Below are 17,935 nucleotides of genomic sequence, written 5' to 3' on the forward strand. Positions count from 1 at the left end.
GATGGTCCAGCTACAGGTGGTGGTTGACCGTGATCGCCGCACATTATCACAGCAGTATTTCTTGTTAACAACCAATCAAGAAATGTTTTTAATGTTTCTAGCGGTACAGTGCATATTTCATCCCATATTATAATCCTTGGAATGTATTTCTCGCCCATCCTTAAAGATGTCCATGTATCACCCTTCCATCGAAAAAAGCTGTGATAAGTACAGGAATTAACACCGCGTTGTTTCATCTCTCGCGCGAGTCTATGTGTAGGTGTTAGCACGATCATATCTGAATTTTGAAATAGTTCGATAGCTCGAGTGGTTTAACCAGAACCCCCAGGTCCGTTTAGATAAACCGTTTTGTGTCTAGTTATTGGATCGTATACCGATGGTAACAACGAAGTTGTCAACGTTTGATATTTTTTACAGTAAATATCTTTAACCGCAACATCAGCGGATTCGGAATAATCGAGCATATATTCCTTTTTTATTCTCCACGAACCCCACGATGCATAAGTGCCTATGTTTAATTTTTCTAACAGTATTGAATGTTTTTTACTTATATAGAACGAATCAGTAGCAACTCTGACGGCATGCGTAGAAACCTTATTTATCATCGATAATAGATTTATTGAAACATACGCGAGCATCGATGATCTTAAATGAGTATACTGAGGTGACTCACCGTCCATGTAGCTCACAATGGTACCTAGTTTATTTCCATTTGACAAGAAAGCTGTTTCTCGACTTACAAAACGTGTTCTTGTTCGTTGTATCAGCGATTATAAAATCTAACTCAGCGTCGTCCATGATCAATCTTGTACAATGTCGTCTGTGATCATATGCTGCTCCTTGGGTAAATTTGCCAATTATTTTTCTACCAAGATCCTTCGAATCGGTTTCATTCGAATGTGGTAACCAAACTTCGGTTTGTTTTCGATATGATATAATTGCTTCGCTGATCGTCAGCGATATTAACATCGTGCAATCAAGCATATACCATAATAGTACTATTGGTGTCCACATTTTTTCTGAAAAATGTTTTCCAAACCAAACATAACAAATTGCATGGAGTCCTTTAGACATTTCGAATGACTCGATACGAGCAAATCCCGTCAGGTCAAAATCCGGTAATGGTCCATTTATCGATACTCGCGTCATTTCGTGCGTCGGATGACCGAATCGCTCAAAATACACAGAACAATCTCCGTATCCAAGAAAACTTCCGGGATAACACGCAACCATATCAACTGAAATAACATCTCTGTGATCGTATTTAGTATTCCATAGTCCGCCGTGTCCATATTCGACACAACTGGATACTATGTCATTGAGAAAATCAAACCGAGTTGGTTTCCACGAATTTTTCTTTCTAGCAAAATGAGCCGCAACTGACGGAACAGTAAAACAGTTGCTCAATAATTCGTCAGTGTCATCAGTGTATTGCAGTGCAAGATTTTTCATTTTCTCGTGAAGAGGATTTGTTCGATAAATAACACCATTTGGTCTCACAAACTGGTCAAATTGATTATTTTCTTCCACACAAGACTGAAATGACCATACTGACACGGGATCGTTTTTACTTATTTCGTTAATAAAATCAAACATGCCTCCATCAGAATTATCTATGGGATAACATTTAACAGTTCGATCTCGTGGAAATATTGTTACTGCGTTAGTCCACGCGTGTGCGTTATGATCAATAATTTCGATCGAAGCTCCTTTTGATCTATATTTTGATTCATACAAAATTTCTCCTGTTATCGTCGCTACGGTTATTGGAAATTTTAATTTTTTTCCTAACTCAGCGACATCTTTAATAGACGCACCAGTATCTTTAACCATTTCTCCCCACGTGTTTATTATTTTACGTCTTTTATCCGTTAGACCGTTTCCACGAGTCGAAACGGTAAAATGTTCTGTTACTCGTTCAGCTGCACAATTTATTTTTGAAAATTTCATCGGCGCTAGTTTATCAACGCTAGGTTTTTCATTCATCACATAGATTCCATAAATAACCGCGGTCACAGGATATGCTCGTTCATAATACGGTTTGTCAATACCTGTCAATAGACCTGGTTTGGAATCTTTACTTAGTACGACAGTTTTTTTATTACCGTGGACAGGATCATATTTGTCACGGATAATCCAATCATTTGTTTCTGTCAACACGACGAATTTTATTCTGAAAAGATACTTGCGATTATCAAGATAGTTAATGATAATTGCTGCTCGTTTGTCGTTCATCATAGCGTTAATGATATTTTTGTCGCGTATAATCTTGAACGTTGACCAGACATGAGATGCACCATCTGTGTGAAATTCTTTCTTGGCGTCGTGAATTTTATTAATCAAACTTTTATTTTTCGGATCAACCAGATCTCGTACTGGTAAGTCTGGAGATATTCTGTCGAGGTTGAATTTATCCACGCTCCAGGGCTTTATTCGGGATAATCTATCGAATTCGTTCATACTATATTTCAGACAAGTATTTAAATTAAAATATTATGTATACAATGTCTCAATGCAGATGGCTCATGGTGGGTTCATTAACTCGTTGTAATAAATCCTGTAAAAAGGAATTCTGCGGACAACACATGCAGTGCGTTAACCGTGGAAGCTTAGGACCAATACCATGTCTGCGATGTGGTACTGGAGTGCGAGGAAAAACAAAATTATGTGGAAAGTGCGGGGGAAAACGGTTCAGAGAGCTTAAAAGATATTATGACAAAAAAAATAATAATAGTGAAAATGCTATAAAATCCGTGGAGGATTATCTAACTAAGTTTTCAGACAAACAATGATTTAAACAAATAATATTATCATATATGGAGCAAAACGAATTTGTCCAACATCCTACAATAACAAACTACGAATCAAATATTTATGGTATGATCAGAAATTGTATGCTTAAAAGACCGGTTGGTTTTGTCATTAATACTGGTTATCTAATGTTTACTGCTGGAAGGAAAAATTATCTCTGTCATAGATTTATTTTCGAGTGTCACAACGGATTGATCGAAGATGGTTTTGTTATTGATCATATTGACGGGGATCCTCAGAACAACTCCTTATCCAACCTTCGTGTTGTCACGCAAAGCGTGAACTCTGCACGTGGTAATACTGGAAGATGTAAGACAGTTTCTAGAAGGGTGATCAAGGCTACAAACACAGAAACTGGCAAAGAAATTATATTTCAGTCTATGAACGCGACTGCGAAATATTTTGATATTAACTCGCGTGTGGTAAAATACGTCGCAGAAAATATAACCAAATCTACTTTCTCAAAGAAATATAAGCAGAAAATCATCTTTCAGTATCAATAATTATCATCACCACATTATTAACTATCATCACCACATTGAATTATATTTATTATTGGAGTTGCTGTAGGTCCCCCTTATACTACTGAATTTTTAATTATGCAAAAGGGAGATTACTTTGTAATATATAGTTTTCTTCGTAAATTTCCGATTTTTATGGTCAGATTAACCATTTACGTCGTAATTAATTACTCGTAGAAGTATATTTATGGTTTCTAACTTACAAAATAGAAATTTCCCATCATACAACATAGCGAGAAACTGAGGTAACTTGACCGTTGTTTTTGATCCGCAAGTAGTTGTAGGCAGAACATGCTGCATTTACAATCTGCTTAGAAACCGTTGTTATGCACAAGTCAATATGCAGGTGTATACATACCGCTTAGGACTGATACGCAGGTTTGTATTTGCAGTCTGTTACGAAAAACGCTGTTATAATACAGATATATTCAGAAACCGTTATTTTAATGTAGAAACAGTTATTTAAATGTAGAAACTATTCCGCTGTTTTAATTCAGAAATGCTGTAGCTATATATTAACTTCCGAAACATATAGTGTTAGATGAATTCGATAGCTCAATCCGTATCGTATTGGACTGTGACGCTCGCGGTCCAGGATCGAATCCCATGACTGACAATTGGTCGGGTGGTTACGCATATTAGCGATTTTTATAATTAATTGGGGCTCCGCCAGCCCCTCTCTGCTCTCAGAACCACCCAAACCACATATCACCGGTGGTTAATACATGTTTTGTATTACCTACGGGTTGATTATTGGGGTAGGTGGTTCTGTTGAGCGGAGAAAATGGCCTCATTCATTCATTTCATTCATTCATTTCATCTCATTATATATATTTCATCTCATTTCATTCATTCATTCATTTCATTCATTTCATTTCATACTTAATGAACCTGCTAAAAGACTCGAATAGAGGTTCATCCATAATATATGTTTGTGCCGTCCCCCTTCTTGGGCCTCTAGACCGTTGTTTGACGGGTTAGAAGCTCTCGTAGAAGGAATATTTCGTATGCCTGATGAACTTGATAGAATGCGATGGCAAGCTATGAGTTCTTGGTTGTACTGTCTTTCATTCATTGCATACTTAAACCTGCTAAAAGACTCGAATAGAGGTTCACATTTCATAATATATGTTTGTGCTGTCCTTGAAACATCCCGACGAACTCGCTAAACACTCGCTAGGGGTTCTATAGGGATATTTTTTTATTTTAAATATATATATACTAAATAATGAACTACGAAAATATCAATGATGTAATTGTTGCTATTAAAAAATTGGAAAAAGATGGAATTAATATATCTAATGAACTAAATCCTGAAAAAATAGTTTCTGATTTTGAGATTTTACAAGAACGTAAAAACCAAGGAATACACACACTATCATCTGAATATAAGCTCATGAAACGGATTCAGGCGGCAATGTTTCAGTCGCTAGCTACCGTGGAAGATAATCAGGTGAAGGAATTCGTTCCTCTCTCTGCCGCAGTGGAAAAAATTAGATCGCTGTTATCCCACGAGTACGAGGAAAAGAAAACAATTAGTACTCGCATAAGACTATTAAGAAAAATTATGTTAGCGAGTAACCTAGTTGGTGAAACGATCCAAAGTAGTAATTCCGATGAAGATGACTGAGATCTTTGATCAGAAATATTATTCTGGGATTAGTTTGCAATTTTGATGGGTTAGTTGGTACTTAGATTTATGCAAATCAATCACTTTTGCAATTTTGATGGGTTAGTTGATACTTAGATTTATGCAAATCAATCACTTTTGCAATTTTGATGGGCTACTTGGTACTTAGATTTATGCAAATCAATCACTTTTGCAATTTTGATGGGTTAGTTGGTACTTAGATTTATTTCTGAATTATTATTTATTTCTGAATTATTATTTATTTCTGAATTATTATTTATTTCTGAATTTGATGGGCTAGTTGGTACTCAGATTTATGCAATTTATAACTCTGATGGGCTAGTTGGTACTCAGATTTATTCTGAATTATTATTTATTTCTGAATTATTATTTATTTTTTCTGAATTATTATTATTTATTCATAATTTTGATGGGCTACTTGGTACTCAGATTTATTATTTATTTCTGAATTAATTTATTTATTTACTGAATTAATTTGTGTTTTTTTTACTGAAATTTAACAAAATTGTACAAATTTCTTAATTTTGACTACCATTTACCCCATCAAATTTACAAAATTGTACAAATTTCTTAATTTTGACTACCATTTACCCCATCAAAAACATAAAATTGTACAAATTTCTTAATTTTGACTACCATTTACCCCATCAAAATGAAGAATTTCTTAATTATTTCACAAAATACAACAAAATTGTACAAATTTCTTAATTTTGACTACCATTTACCCCATCAAATTTACAAAATTGTACAAATTTCTTAATTTTGACTATAATTTTACAAATTATTTATTTACTGAATTAATTTATTTATTTACTGAATTAATTTATTTTTTTACTGAATTAATTTGTTTTTTTACTGAAATTTAACAAAATTGTACAAATTTCTTAATTTTGACTACCATTTACCCCATCAAATTTACAAAATTGTACAAATTTCTTAATTTTGACTACCATTTACCCCATCAAATTTACAAAATTGTACAAATTTCTTAATTTTGACTACCATTTACCCCATCAAATTTACAAAATTGTACAAATTTCTTAATTTTACAAATTATTTATTTCTGAATTATTATTTTATTTCTGAATTATTATTTATTTATAACTCTGATGGGTGAGTTGGTACTCAGATTTATGCAATTTATAACTCTGATGGGTGAGTTGGTACTCAGATTTATGCAATTTATAACTCTGATGGGTGAGTTGGTACTCAGATTTATGCAATTTGCAATTTTGATGGGTGAGTTAGTACTCAGATTTATGTGAAATGATCAAATTTTCAGAAAAAAATAAAACATTTTAAAAAAGATGAATTTTTAACAGATATATTTATTTATTTAAGTTGATCGACTTTGATGCAGGAGTGTGCCTGATCTCTGTTACAAATGATCTCGACGGAGTTCATCTAATTGTTCTTGTGTTAATAAAAATTCCTCGTTTCCGTGTTCATCAATAACTAAATTGCTCTGTGTTTTGTGAAAACGCGCGTTTTCAAGTGTATAAAAACCCTCACATTAAGATTTCACATACAGATTTATTACAAGCTCTTCTCCACGTAGGTCAATTAAGCGATTAATGTGGTCTGTGAGTTTGAAATTTATTCGTGACAAATACTGATTATGTGTGCGTAGATAAACAGGATTGGTTGGTACTTGTACGATCAAATCGCCAGGGGGAACTTGTGGTGTGAACGTGTATAGGATGTATCCTTGTTGAGCCTGATTTGATTTTCCAAGATCTATTTGATAACTGCCTTCGATTACCTCACAAACTAGATTAACCTCGACCGTCGACGTTATATTAAGGATTCCCGGAGATATGTGTCTGCCGCCGCCGAGTGGATCATTATTATATCTAAGAACAGTTGCTGGTGGAGTTATTTTTTTCCGTGCATTAAGTATTTTAGGAAAGAACTCATCAATGACATCATTGACAGATTTTCTTAACTCAACTACACTATACCCGGGAAATTTAAAATTTGGTACATCGGCTTCTGTTAATTTATATTTATCTAACCATTTTTTTGCACTAGATCCTTCAAAAATTTTAAACTAACCATAGCTTGAACTATTCGGTCATTAAAATATTCCATATCTGATACAAGCTGATTTAACATTTCCACACGCGTGATGATTTTTCCACGTGATGACGCTGATATGTCAAAAATATGTTCGTTAAAATATTGATTTAGTTGATCTAGTTGTTTTTTACATTCTTGATTGATTTCCTGAAAATATTCAACAATATCACTTTGACGAATACCTAAAGTAGTTATTTCCCCAGGATTTTTAAAAGTCCATGCCTCAGTACCATCGACAAGGATAAATATGCTAAGCAGTGATTTATTTTTTAAATTACGTAGTTGTTCCCGGTATGATGGATTAATTTCATGATATGATTGCCTATCCGTGACATAATCTGACTTTTTCGGTTCTGGTGGTATCTGTGTTATCGGTGGTGATATTTCAGGCCATCCTAGTACGGATCTTATCGTGGACTGATAAATATCAACGGTATAATCATTCGAGTTTATTTCAATCGTCGAGGACAGCGTCGGCTCATGAACATTAATTGATATTTTGGCTTCTTTTCCTGTTATTGATTTTATTCTACGCGCAAATTCATCATTTATTTGTTCGACCTCATAACTACCAGTTGGTATTCCAACAACAACCCAGTCAGGTGTTTCATCGGGTTTGTTTTTATCAGCAAATACAAGCGAATTATTTGCTGGTGTACCATTAAATGATTTTGATCTGATATTTGGCCAGCTGTAATATACTCGTAATTGTGCTAGTGCAATTTCATTCGCGCGAATTGCTGTTGGAAAATTGATGTTAAATTCAGGATTAATCGAGCTTAGCGAGATCATCGTGGTCTTGTGCGGGGTTGTGTTCGTCACGATCTGCTGCAGTAATTCCGTCATTATTGATACTCGTACCTTTAATACCAGCGCAATTGTATACGCTGATCATCATTGAAAACTCAAAATCGGATATAATTCCATCATTGAGACTCGCTGATAACAACGAGGATAACCTCGTGTATGCGACAGTTGCTATGTGTAATTTTATCTTGTAATCGGATAATTTTTCATTCGTGCAAGCACATATTTTATTTGCAATGATATTAAGCACACCTGCAATTGTCGTAGTTGCACAAACACAAATAGTCACAGCTACTGGTGCCATCATTGTTACCGCGGATAATATTATTCCGCTTCCGGCAACAACAGCGGATACCGAATAAACAACAACGTCGATGATAACTAATCGTCATTGATACTTTTTTATTTTTACTGTATATTGTTCGACTCGATCTTTCAACGCTGCCTGCCATTCACGCGCTTGATTGTACCTAAATCCTTGAACGTCGATAGCACTCATTATATTTTATGCCGTAACCAATTGAGGTGTTTCAGCTACAAATTCCAAACACCACCAGAAGGATGTTGCGGTTAATTTCTTATCAGCTGCTTCCAGAATAAATATTTCCTCGGTTCCGTTATTTAATATGACAGATACAACCCCGGAAAACTTATCAGTTGAATGACGCCATGGATACGTTGTAAATATTTCAAATTTTGCAGCACTAAACACAGACAGCCTGTACACGCCAGTGACTGTTGCAGTATATTTGATAGTATTATTTTGCTGCGACCATGTTGAAAATCCCGATGATACCGTGCATACGATGTTGGTAATATGCCCGGAAGTTATTCCGGCTGGGATTTTAATCAGACTGGTTTTATTAACGATCTCAGGAATTGCCGCTACGATGTTTTGCTGTGTTTGTTTGATCGTGTCTAGGTTAGTTTTGATATCAACGAGTTTCATGTCAATGGCGTTCGGAGTGCCGAAGAATTTATCTATGGATTCGTCGGTTTTTTGAAAATTTTTTCGAAATCTTCCAAAAGCGCCTACGTGAACATCATGCTCGGCTCGCAGCGTGGATAATTTATTATCTACGATACCATAGCTAATGCCAACATAATTTTTCGTTGCAGCATCTTCACCGGATGTTGGATCTCCTAAAACTACTATTTTATTTCCGTTCATGCTAAGTTCACCTGTCATTGTGTCACCGGTATTTTTTACGCGATTATCAACAGCTGCCGTAATTTGATTTCTGATGGTTGTAAACGATATACTTGAATCTCTGATTCTGCCGCTGTCAGTAAACACGGGTATATTATCCGTAACTGCACCAAGTACTCGTCGAAATATATCATTCCATTTGATATTGCTGCTTTTTAGTTTACCATGTCGATCCTGAAAAATAACAACCTCATCTGGGTCAACTCCAGCCAGGTTCATAATATCAGCGAGGTCATCCTTAGTCGCGTTCTTCGATAGATCAATGTCGCCGGGCTTTTTCTTAACGCGTGAGGAAGATCTTCCATAAATATCAACCATTATAATAAGACCTGTTGTTTAAAACGAATCGGTTGCTTGTATAATCATGCACGACTTTATGTGGCGGCCTGGATGACTTTGATATAGCGTCAAGTACATTAATTACTTCACGGCCGCATATTGGCGGATCTGTCATTGTTTGTGTGGGTAGCGTTGAATACCAAACTTTGGAACCTCTGGTTCTTGCGTGAAGTGGTGCAACATACTTGATAAATTCAACAGGCGGAGCTAACCCGTATGAATCAAAATAAACGATTCCACGTGGATCAACCGCGTATGATACCCAATGAGTACCAGGTCCGGAACGTTCGTCGAGATTAATAATACCTGTTTCGAGTTTGTTTGGTTGTTTTGGTAATTGATCTCGCATGAAAACACCTCTAAAGGCTTTTATTTTTAATCGTTTAACAGCATCAAGTAAATCAAAATTTGATGCTGGAACGTCTAACGTGGAAGCCTTAGACCTCTTCCCCAACGAGATCCTGGCAATCTTAAGCCGCGTCCCTTTTTTTTGTATCCACTTCCTGTTGCTTTCTTTAGAGCCATTCCAGCATATGTTCCAACAGCACCTAACGCGGCTGCTTTTGCTACGGCTGGCGCGGCGGCAGCTATTAACGCTGGAAAAGCCGCGAGAAGTGGAAAAATACCGCCTGTTTTAATTGAGTCTTTAACCGCACCCGCAGAGAGATTGAGTTTGACGCCTGTTTTTGATTGTTTAGCGTCGTTGAAATGTTTAAGCTGGCGTTCTGATAATGATAGCTTATTTTGACCACCCGTGATCTGATCTCGCTTTAGTGATATTTTCATTCCGCAGTTTTTTGCTGAATTTGATTGAAGGTTTTTAATCTGACCGTGAGTCAGGCTGACACTAACGTGATGATATGGCATTTTATGATAATACTCGTGTTTTTAAATAACATGATTAAAGATTTTCCACTGGTGCATCAACGACTCTCATTCGACCACTACCACCTTCAAGTAACATGGCCTTATCGCTGAGAATAACCGCGATTGCTTTGTAGGCGCCGCGAACAAGTGGTGGACCAGCTATATCAGGAGGAGGGTTAGTAACACGAGCTCGAAAGTGTATATCAACGACAGATTGTTTGGATAAATCAAGATGTTCCAACGAAAAGTAATAAATCTGATATAGTTTTGTAAAATCTAACTGTGATATTTGCAGCCCAGTATCTACGTTTTGATCACGTCCCATAAATGACATCAAACGATGATATGCACGCGCTACGTGATTTTGATCAAAATTTAACAATATATCCTCAGCCGGTTCTTGATGTCCATTTATCCGCAAGGAAACTTCATTAACTCCAAGGTTGTCAAATATCATATGTGAACGTTCTTGATTATTCGTCCGAGCATTATCTTGCAGCGCAATAAAAATATGTCGTGGTGCAGAAACACCCTGTTGTGATGCTATATTCCATGTAAATAAACCATTAACAGAGCTTTGAATAGCATCTGTGGTTACTGTTAACCATGATATCAATGATTTACCGCCTTGATCCATAAAAGATAATAATTTTGTTCTTCAATGATAGATGGAATCATTACTGGCATCCACAATGAAAGTTTTGATATATTTACTTTACCATCATCATCAATACCAAAACCTCGCCAGATTGCATCATTATCATCACCTTTTCTTACGAGCACAATTGTGTGTTTAGCTCCAAAGATGACCTTTCTAACGTTTCTGCAAAATCCAAAGATGTGAGATAATGGAATTGCACATGAAAAATTTCTATTATTTCCTGACAACGCTGCTTGGCGTGTTGCAAATCCTAGGTTGAAAGTCGCTCTATCGCCTCGTACAATATCAAAATCAGCGGCTGGTCTGGCTGCGTATTCAGGACCTTCATCAACTGGTTGTGGATTAATTGCAGTATTTTGTGGTGTTCGTATTTTAGCATACCTGATATGATCAGCGTGGTTGGTAATATCCTTGGCAAACATCATTGTTGGACCGGCTGATCTTGTGTAATCATCAGAATATCTGGCTAGACCAATTATTGTTGTAGCAACATCAACATCCTTCTGAACTGATTCAATATTTTTTCCATCAATCATGTATGTGGCGCTATCAAATAACGCCATAATCCCGTTGTTGACAAAACCAACTCGCAAATTGGCACCATATGCCGTATTATCCCCCTTTATAAGTTCACCTTCTACTTCAATAAACGCCTCAGCAGGCAAGAAATATCTACTTGTATCATGAACCTGTAATTCGATTCTACCCCGCTGATTTGGTTGTCTTGCGTCATAGGAATAAAATTGATAATCACGCACTGATTCATCTTTGAGGACCGGTGCATCCATGTCAAATGCCGGGTCGGACATGCGTTTAAACATTTTATTGTAATTACCATTTTTCCAAATGGTAATCATCGTCGACGAAGACCGCTTCCTGCTATTAAATTCACTGTTATATTTCTTTCTGCTTCTTCAGATAATTCTGCTAGTTTTTGATTTGCAGCCTGATTTATTATTTTACTGACATTTGCTGGCATAACCTCAGTACTTGCCAGTTTCACTGGTGGTTGTTGTTTTCGTCTTGTTAATCGTGCTAGTCTATCTTTGATCGCCGAGAACGCCTTACCAGCAACATTGACAATTGCACCAGGAGCTTTTTCACGAATAGCCTCAATAGCCTTCATACCTAATTATTTTGCAATTGGTATTGCTTTTGGAGCCATCCTTCTAAATAGACCCTGAATAACATCACCAAGTCCATCTCCGTAAATTACTTTGTAATTTGGCAGTCGTGAGTTTACTACCCTGACCATGATCGGTCCACGTTGAGCAGTATGTATAATCATTTTTATATACTGATTAATTAATTGTTTAGTCGCTGTGATAATCATCAGCAATTTCATCAATAAGTGAACGATAAATGCTGCGATCCATAATACCACCTTGAAATAATCTTCGACAAATATCAGATATTTCATTGGTTATTTCTGTTGAGTTATTTCCTGCACGTTTCCCCCCTATGAGAACTTCTAACCGTGACACGTCATTGATGATATTATCAGGACAAACAAAATTATTTCCCAGACCACTTCCCGTTGCTCCTTCTTCTTCTTCTGATTTCTTAAATAGTCTTAAGGGAGATCTTTTCTTAAATAGTCTTGAGGGTGATACTTCTTCTTCTTCCTCACTTATTGTTCTGAGAGATTGTGATACTTTTGATTCTTTTTGTGCAAGATACATGTCTATGTCTCTGCGATAATCATTATATACCTCATCATTGGAATAAACTCTATCTTTATTGAAATATATACGATATATCCATTTATACCAGATTTCGGGATTACTAGTACGAGCGGAACTATATTCAGGCTTTAAAAGTTGTTCTTTTTTATCCTTACTTTCTGCTGCAAGTTTTGATAACGTATCAACATCCCTAATTTCTCTTATGAATCTGATACCCGAACTGGTAAATTTATTATTCAGCATAATCATTTCCCTTTTATCGTGTTCCTCGTCTTCTGGTTTTATTAATTCACGATCTTTCATATCACCTATCTCAGTACGAAGTTTTTCAATACCTTCAAGTATTTCTTCACCGACAGGTGGAGGCTGAGCTGCAGCTATGTCAGTTGGAAGGTCTCGTAAAATCCTTTTTGTCTGTTTAGTTCTTCTTGCTATTTTTTCAGCTTGTACCGCAGTTTGTTTTGATACCGGAAGAAGATCTTCTTTGATGACTGTTGTAACTTGTTCAGTAGCTGCAGTGACGGGCTTAAACAGTTTTTTTAGTTTCTTCTTCGTACTCAACTTGAGCTTCTTGCTGCGCTTGTAGATTTTTTCTGAATGAATCTCTAACAGGAAGAAATTTTTTGATTGCTTCTAATCGTTCTCGAGCTATCCTTGCAGTATGAGATTCCGGATGTACCATTTTATTATAGCATAATGATTTAATTATAGCAGCAGAGGGGGCGATGACCTCAAGTTGGTTCATTTCACGAGTTGTCAGATCAGGAAAGCAATGGTCTAATTAACCGGAGACCTCAATTTGTTTAGACAATCATTTATTTCAAGCAAATGTTCAGCTCGAAATATTTTTTGAGTTAGAAGCCTTATTTTGGGTTTTGGACGCTTCTAAAGTCGGTCTGTTCACCCCCTCTGCTGCTTCTGTTTGGACAACGGCATGAATTTAAGTCAAACGGTTTTTGTTACATTCAGTTTGGCGGCCTTGAATCACCCTTGACGGGATTAAAGGACCAGTTCTACCGGCTGTTCAAGTACAGATGGGCCAGAGAAGTGTTTACCTTTGTTATTGTGTTTACAGCGTTCTTCTTCGCTATACCGTGCACCACGTCTGTAAGGGAGTACATGTTACCGCTATATGTGTATGTATGTATGTATGTATGTATGTATGTGTGTGCATGTATTATATGGAAATAATATCAGCGTACAGATTAGAAAATGTTTAATTTGTTGCCTACTGAGATTCGAACCCGGATCTGCTGGTTACGACAACACTCGACTTGAATGCACGCATCATCCCTTACACCCTCTCGACTACACTCACATCCCCAAAAAAGACGGAACATAGTCACTGGCTGGTACAAACATTTGTGCGTAGCAGGCACATTCGCCTGCCGACCCAGGAAATACCTTTGGTCTAATACAGTTACTCCGTATTCCAATGACATAAATAAAGGCATATATACATTAATATAGATAGGTACAAATATACACCTGACAGAAAAGAAAGTGAAATCCTGTGATCCTGGTAGAATGGGGCATAGTGGTTGGTATACGCAGGAAAAGCGATTGTTGGCTTAACCCAGCTATCCAGGTTTTGTTCTCAGTGGGAAACGAATAACAATTTCTCTAACCTGTATGATAATAGCCTAATATATAATTACACTCCAAGTACGTATCACAATGTAGGATCCAGTGACAATACTATGTCTGACATATTTGTGTCTGTCTATGTATGTATGTATGTATGTATGTATGTATGTATGTATGTATGTATATATCTATCTAGCTTTGTATGTATGTATGTATGTATGTATGTATGTATGTATGTATGTATGTATGTATGTATGTATGCATGCATGCATGTATGTATGTATGTATGTATGTATGTATGTATGTATGTATGCATGTATCTATGTATTTAGATATCTATGTATTTATATATCTATCTATCTATATCGACCGCTCTGGTGGCCTAGTGGTTAGAGCGTCCGCCTCGGAAGCGGGAGGTCGTGGGTTCGAATCCCGGCCGAGTCATTCCAAAGACTTACAAAAATGGTACTAATAGCTGCCTCGCTAGACGCTCAGCACTAAGAGGTTAGTGTTAGGACTGGTCGGCCTGGTGTCAGGATAATGTGACTGGGTGGGACATCATGCTACATGTCTGCGGCATGATGCCCCAGTGCTAGACATCACAAAAAACTGCCACACTGTAGACATCGTAGCGATATGACTGTTAAAGCTACGTTAAAAATCCTAATCACACACACATCTATCTATCTATCTATCTATCTACTCTATATATATATCTGTCTATATATCTATGGTAAACAAATGCAATTAACAAAGCAAGATTCTCGGTAGAGTAAATTCTGCATTGTCTTCTTGTAGCCTGTTGTTAAATGATCCTTGTCCTCGTTCTTAAATGGTCCTTGATTTTAAGTGATCCTTCTTTTTAAATGATCAGATAATGTTTACCGTGGCCAGCAATGCTATTCACGGCACGATGGAGAATTATCTACCAAAAGTCAGTTTAAAATATTGTTTAACCATATCGGGATTTTTTAAAATATTCAGGTTCAATACGTTGTTAATACATTTACATATTATTATTTTTTTTAATTAAAAAAAGCAATTTCACTCGATTATTTACGTTGAGATATCAATATTCAAGACAATACAGACATCGGCAATCTTGTCATGCTTCATTCTCATAACCTCGCTGTAATTTATGTCATACCTTTATTCTAATACTCACTGTTATTCATATCACATCATACTTCATCCTGATATATCACTGTACATCATGTTAGACTTTCATTCTGATACTCACTGTAATTCATGTTATACTTTTTCAATCTTATCCATCACTGTAATTCATGTTATACTTTTTTCATTCTTATCCATCACTGTAAATCATTTCATACTTTCATTCTGATACAGCACTGTAATTTATGTTTTATTTTTTCATTCTTATCCATCACTGTAATTCATGTTTTACTTTTTCATTCTTATCCATCACTGTAATTCGTTATACTTTTTCATTCGTATCCAGCACTGTAATTCATGTTATACTTTTTCATTCTTATCCATCACTGTGACTCATGTTATACTTTTTCATTCTTATCCATCACTGTAACTCATGTTATACTTTTTCATTCTTATCCATCACTGTAACTCATGTTATACTTTTTCATTCTTATCCATCACTGTAACTCATGTTATACTTTTTCATTCTTATCCCTCACTGTAAATTATTTCATACTTTCATTCTGATACAGCACTGTAATTCTTCTCATACTTTCGTTCTTATACATCATTATTAATATTTCGATTTTTGAAAGGTAACTGTAGACATTATGTGAAGATGAAGAAGTTTAATTTCTCCGAAGGGGTTATATTCATTTGTCAAATAAAAAATATAAAGTTCCATAATTGTACCTATTCTTGGCATCGTAACTCTAACTAGATCGCTAATTTGTATGCATATTTTATACTTTGTAGGGTGGCATGTACGTCTTTAAAATTTTGGATACTTTTGCGGCGGGGACGTCTATCATCTTTACTGTACTGTGCCAGGTCTTAGCAGTTTCGTGGCTGTATGGTAAGAGCCAAGTTATTTATTATATATCAAAGTTTAGTCAAACTGCAATCGGATGACATCTTCGTCAGTCAAGGTTCCGATATGATACTCCTATCTATACATTGGCGTATCGAGCAGATAGTTCTGTGCTTCGTGTCTTTGAATTTCATTGGATGCCACCGCATCCAATCAAAATTAACTTATTCAAATTTGAACACTGTTCCTACATGATCGAGGCAAGGTGAGCACACAACTTGAATGGAAATAAACAATTTTCCACTGCTGGTTCGTGTTTGTACAACAATCTTTCACACAAATACACCTGTAATGGCTTCCATAGTCATACTTTCGATGCTAAACTTACAAAGTATCCTTTTTAAGTCAATTGCCTCCGCCATTTTCAGAGGATGTACAGTGCACCGCTGTTACATGCTATTGGTTAGTTAGCATTACATACTAAGGCAGGCAAATCATGAAATTCAACAGATGTCGCTAAGGCAAAGCACTAAAATATATGTTCGATCAGCCAAGTTGTAGACAAGATTATTATATTGGACCTTTGGCTAGCGAAGATTATCGGATGACGACGTTCTGACTCGAATGTGACCATAAAAGTTGCAAAATAAAGAAAATGTCGCATATGGTGACATCACACGCAAACTTTTTTGACTGCTAATCCTTTGATGTTTTGTGTACTTGAGAAAAGGAGAAGAAACAAACAAATAAATAAAACACGCTATTATCGACTGTATGTGTTCTCCAAAGTATATGCACATATTAATCTCGTTAAAGTAACTTCCCTTTATCTAACGATCGCTTTATTATTGACTGAATTTCTTCCTCCATGACCCCGTGTTGAAAATGAAATCGTGTTCGAATGTTTTAATGCATAAATATGGTACCTTTTCTGAATAAAAATAAAGGACAAACCATTCTACTTGGTAGACGGAAATTGCTAGTTTAAACAAATATAGCAGGCTTCCAACATTTACACACACACACACACACACACACACACACACACACACTCTGGCAATCCTTATATGAATATAGATAATAACATTTTGTTTTTAGGTGTGGATCAATTTTGCGATGATATACAGAGAATGATTGGACATCGTCCTGGTCTGTATTGGCGTATTTGCTGGAAGTTTGTCAGCCCTACATTCCTAGCTGTAAGTGCGTGTGTGTGTGTGTGTGTGTGTGTGTGTGTGTGTGAGAGAGAGAGAGAGAGAGAGAGTTTCAGCATAGTGTATTTCAGTTTAGCGTTGTGTTTGAGTAGTTCTACGAACCTTTGCATTCGACAGAGTTTTATAAGCCAGTTAAGTATTCTTAATGACTTGCTTTAAAGAGTATGGAGCATAATAATTACAACTGTTTAATAATTCAAAAATATTTAATGCCACAATTTTGTTATAAATCATGTGTATGAGTGTAATAACTATATATATTTATTCATACTACGTCTATGGAATAAGCATCGTGTTTTCCGATTACTGTTCGGATAGTTTAGAACCCGTAAAATCTAATATGGGATATTATAGCAACCAAACAAAAGAATTCGTGGATACTTTTTCATAACTCTGAAATTTCAATTACTGCGATGAACATAGTAACGTTCAGTACGTGCCTCTTACTTCATTGCACACTCTGAAAGTCCAAGAAGGAGTTCTGATGACAAAGTTCGTTCTCATGAAATAAAATATAGATCACTTATAAATAAAGAT

At 36.0% G+C, this 17,935-nt stretch overlaps 1 protein-coding gene across 2 annotated transcripts in view; it reads left to right on the forward strand.

Moving 5' to 3' along the window:
• The window catches only part of LOC149780873 (sodium-dependent dopamine transporter-like), a 183,231-nt gene that overhangs the window by 157,772 nt on the left and 7,524 nt on the right, over positions 1–17,935 (forward strand). Inside the window, exons 10-12 of one of the 2 annotated variants that reach the window (XR_016415159.1) lie at positions 13,601–13,767; positions 16,130–16,229; positions 17,283–17,383. Coding sequence is in view for 1 of the 2 variants with exons in the window: in XM_089937971.1 (XP_089794097.1) it covers positions 13,601–13,738; positions 16,130–16,229; positions 17,283–17,383 (339 nt within the window). In the remaining variant the exon portion in view is untranslated. The remainder of the gene's footprint in view (positions 1–13,600; positions 13,768–16,129; positions 16,230–17,282; positions 17,384–17,935) is intronic. The other variant, XM_089937971.1, reaches the window with a different exon arrangement.

Source organism: Sinohyriopsis cumingii, chromosome 16 (genome assembly GCF_028554795.1).
Source record: "Sinohyriopsis cumingii isolate HCF-2022 chromosome 16, ASM2855479v2, whole genome shotgun sequence".
In the NCBI taxonomy this organism is placed as follows: domain Eukaryota; kingdom Metazoa; phylum Mollusca; class Bivalvia; order Unionida; family Unionidae; genus Sinohyriopsis; species Sinohyriopsis cumingii.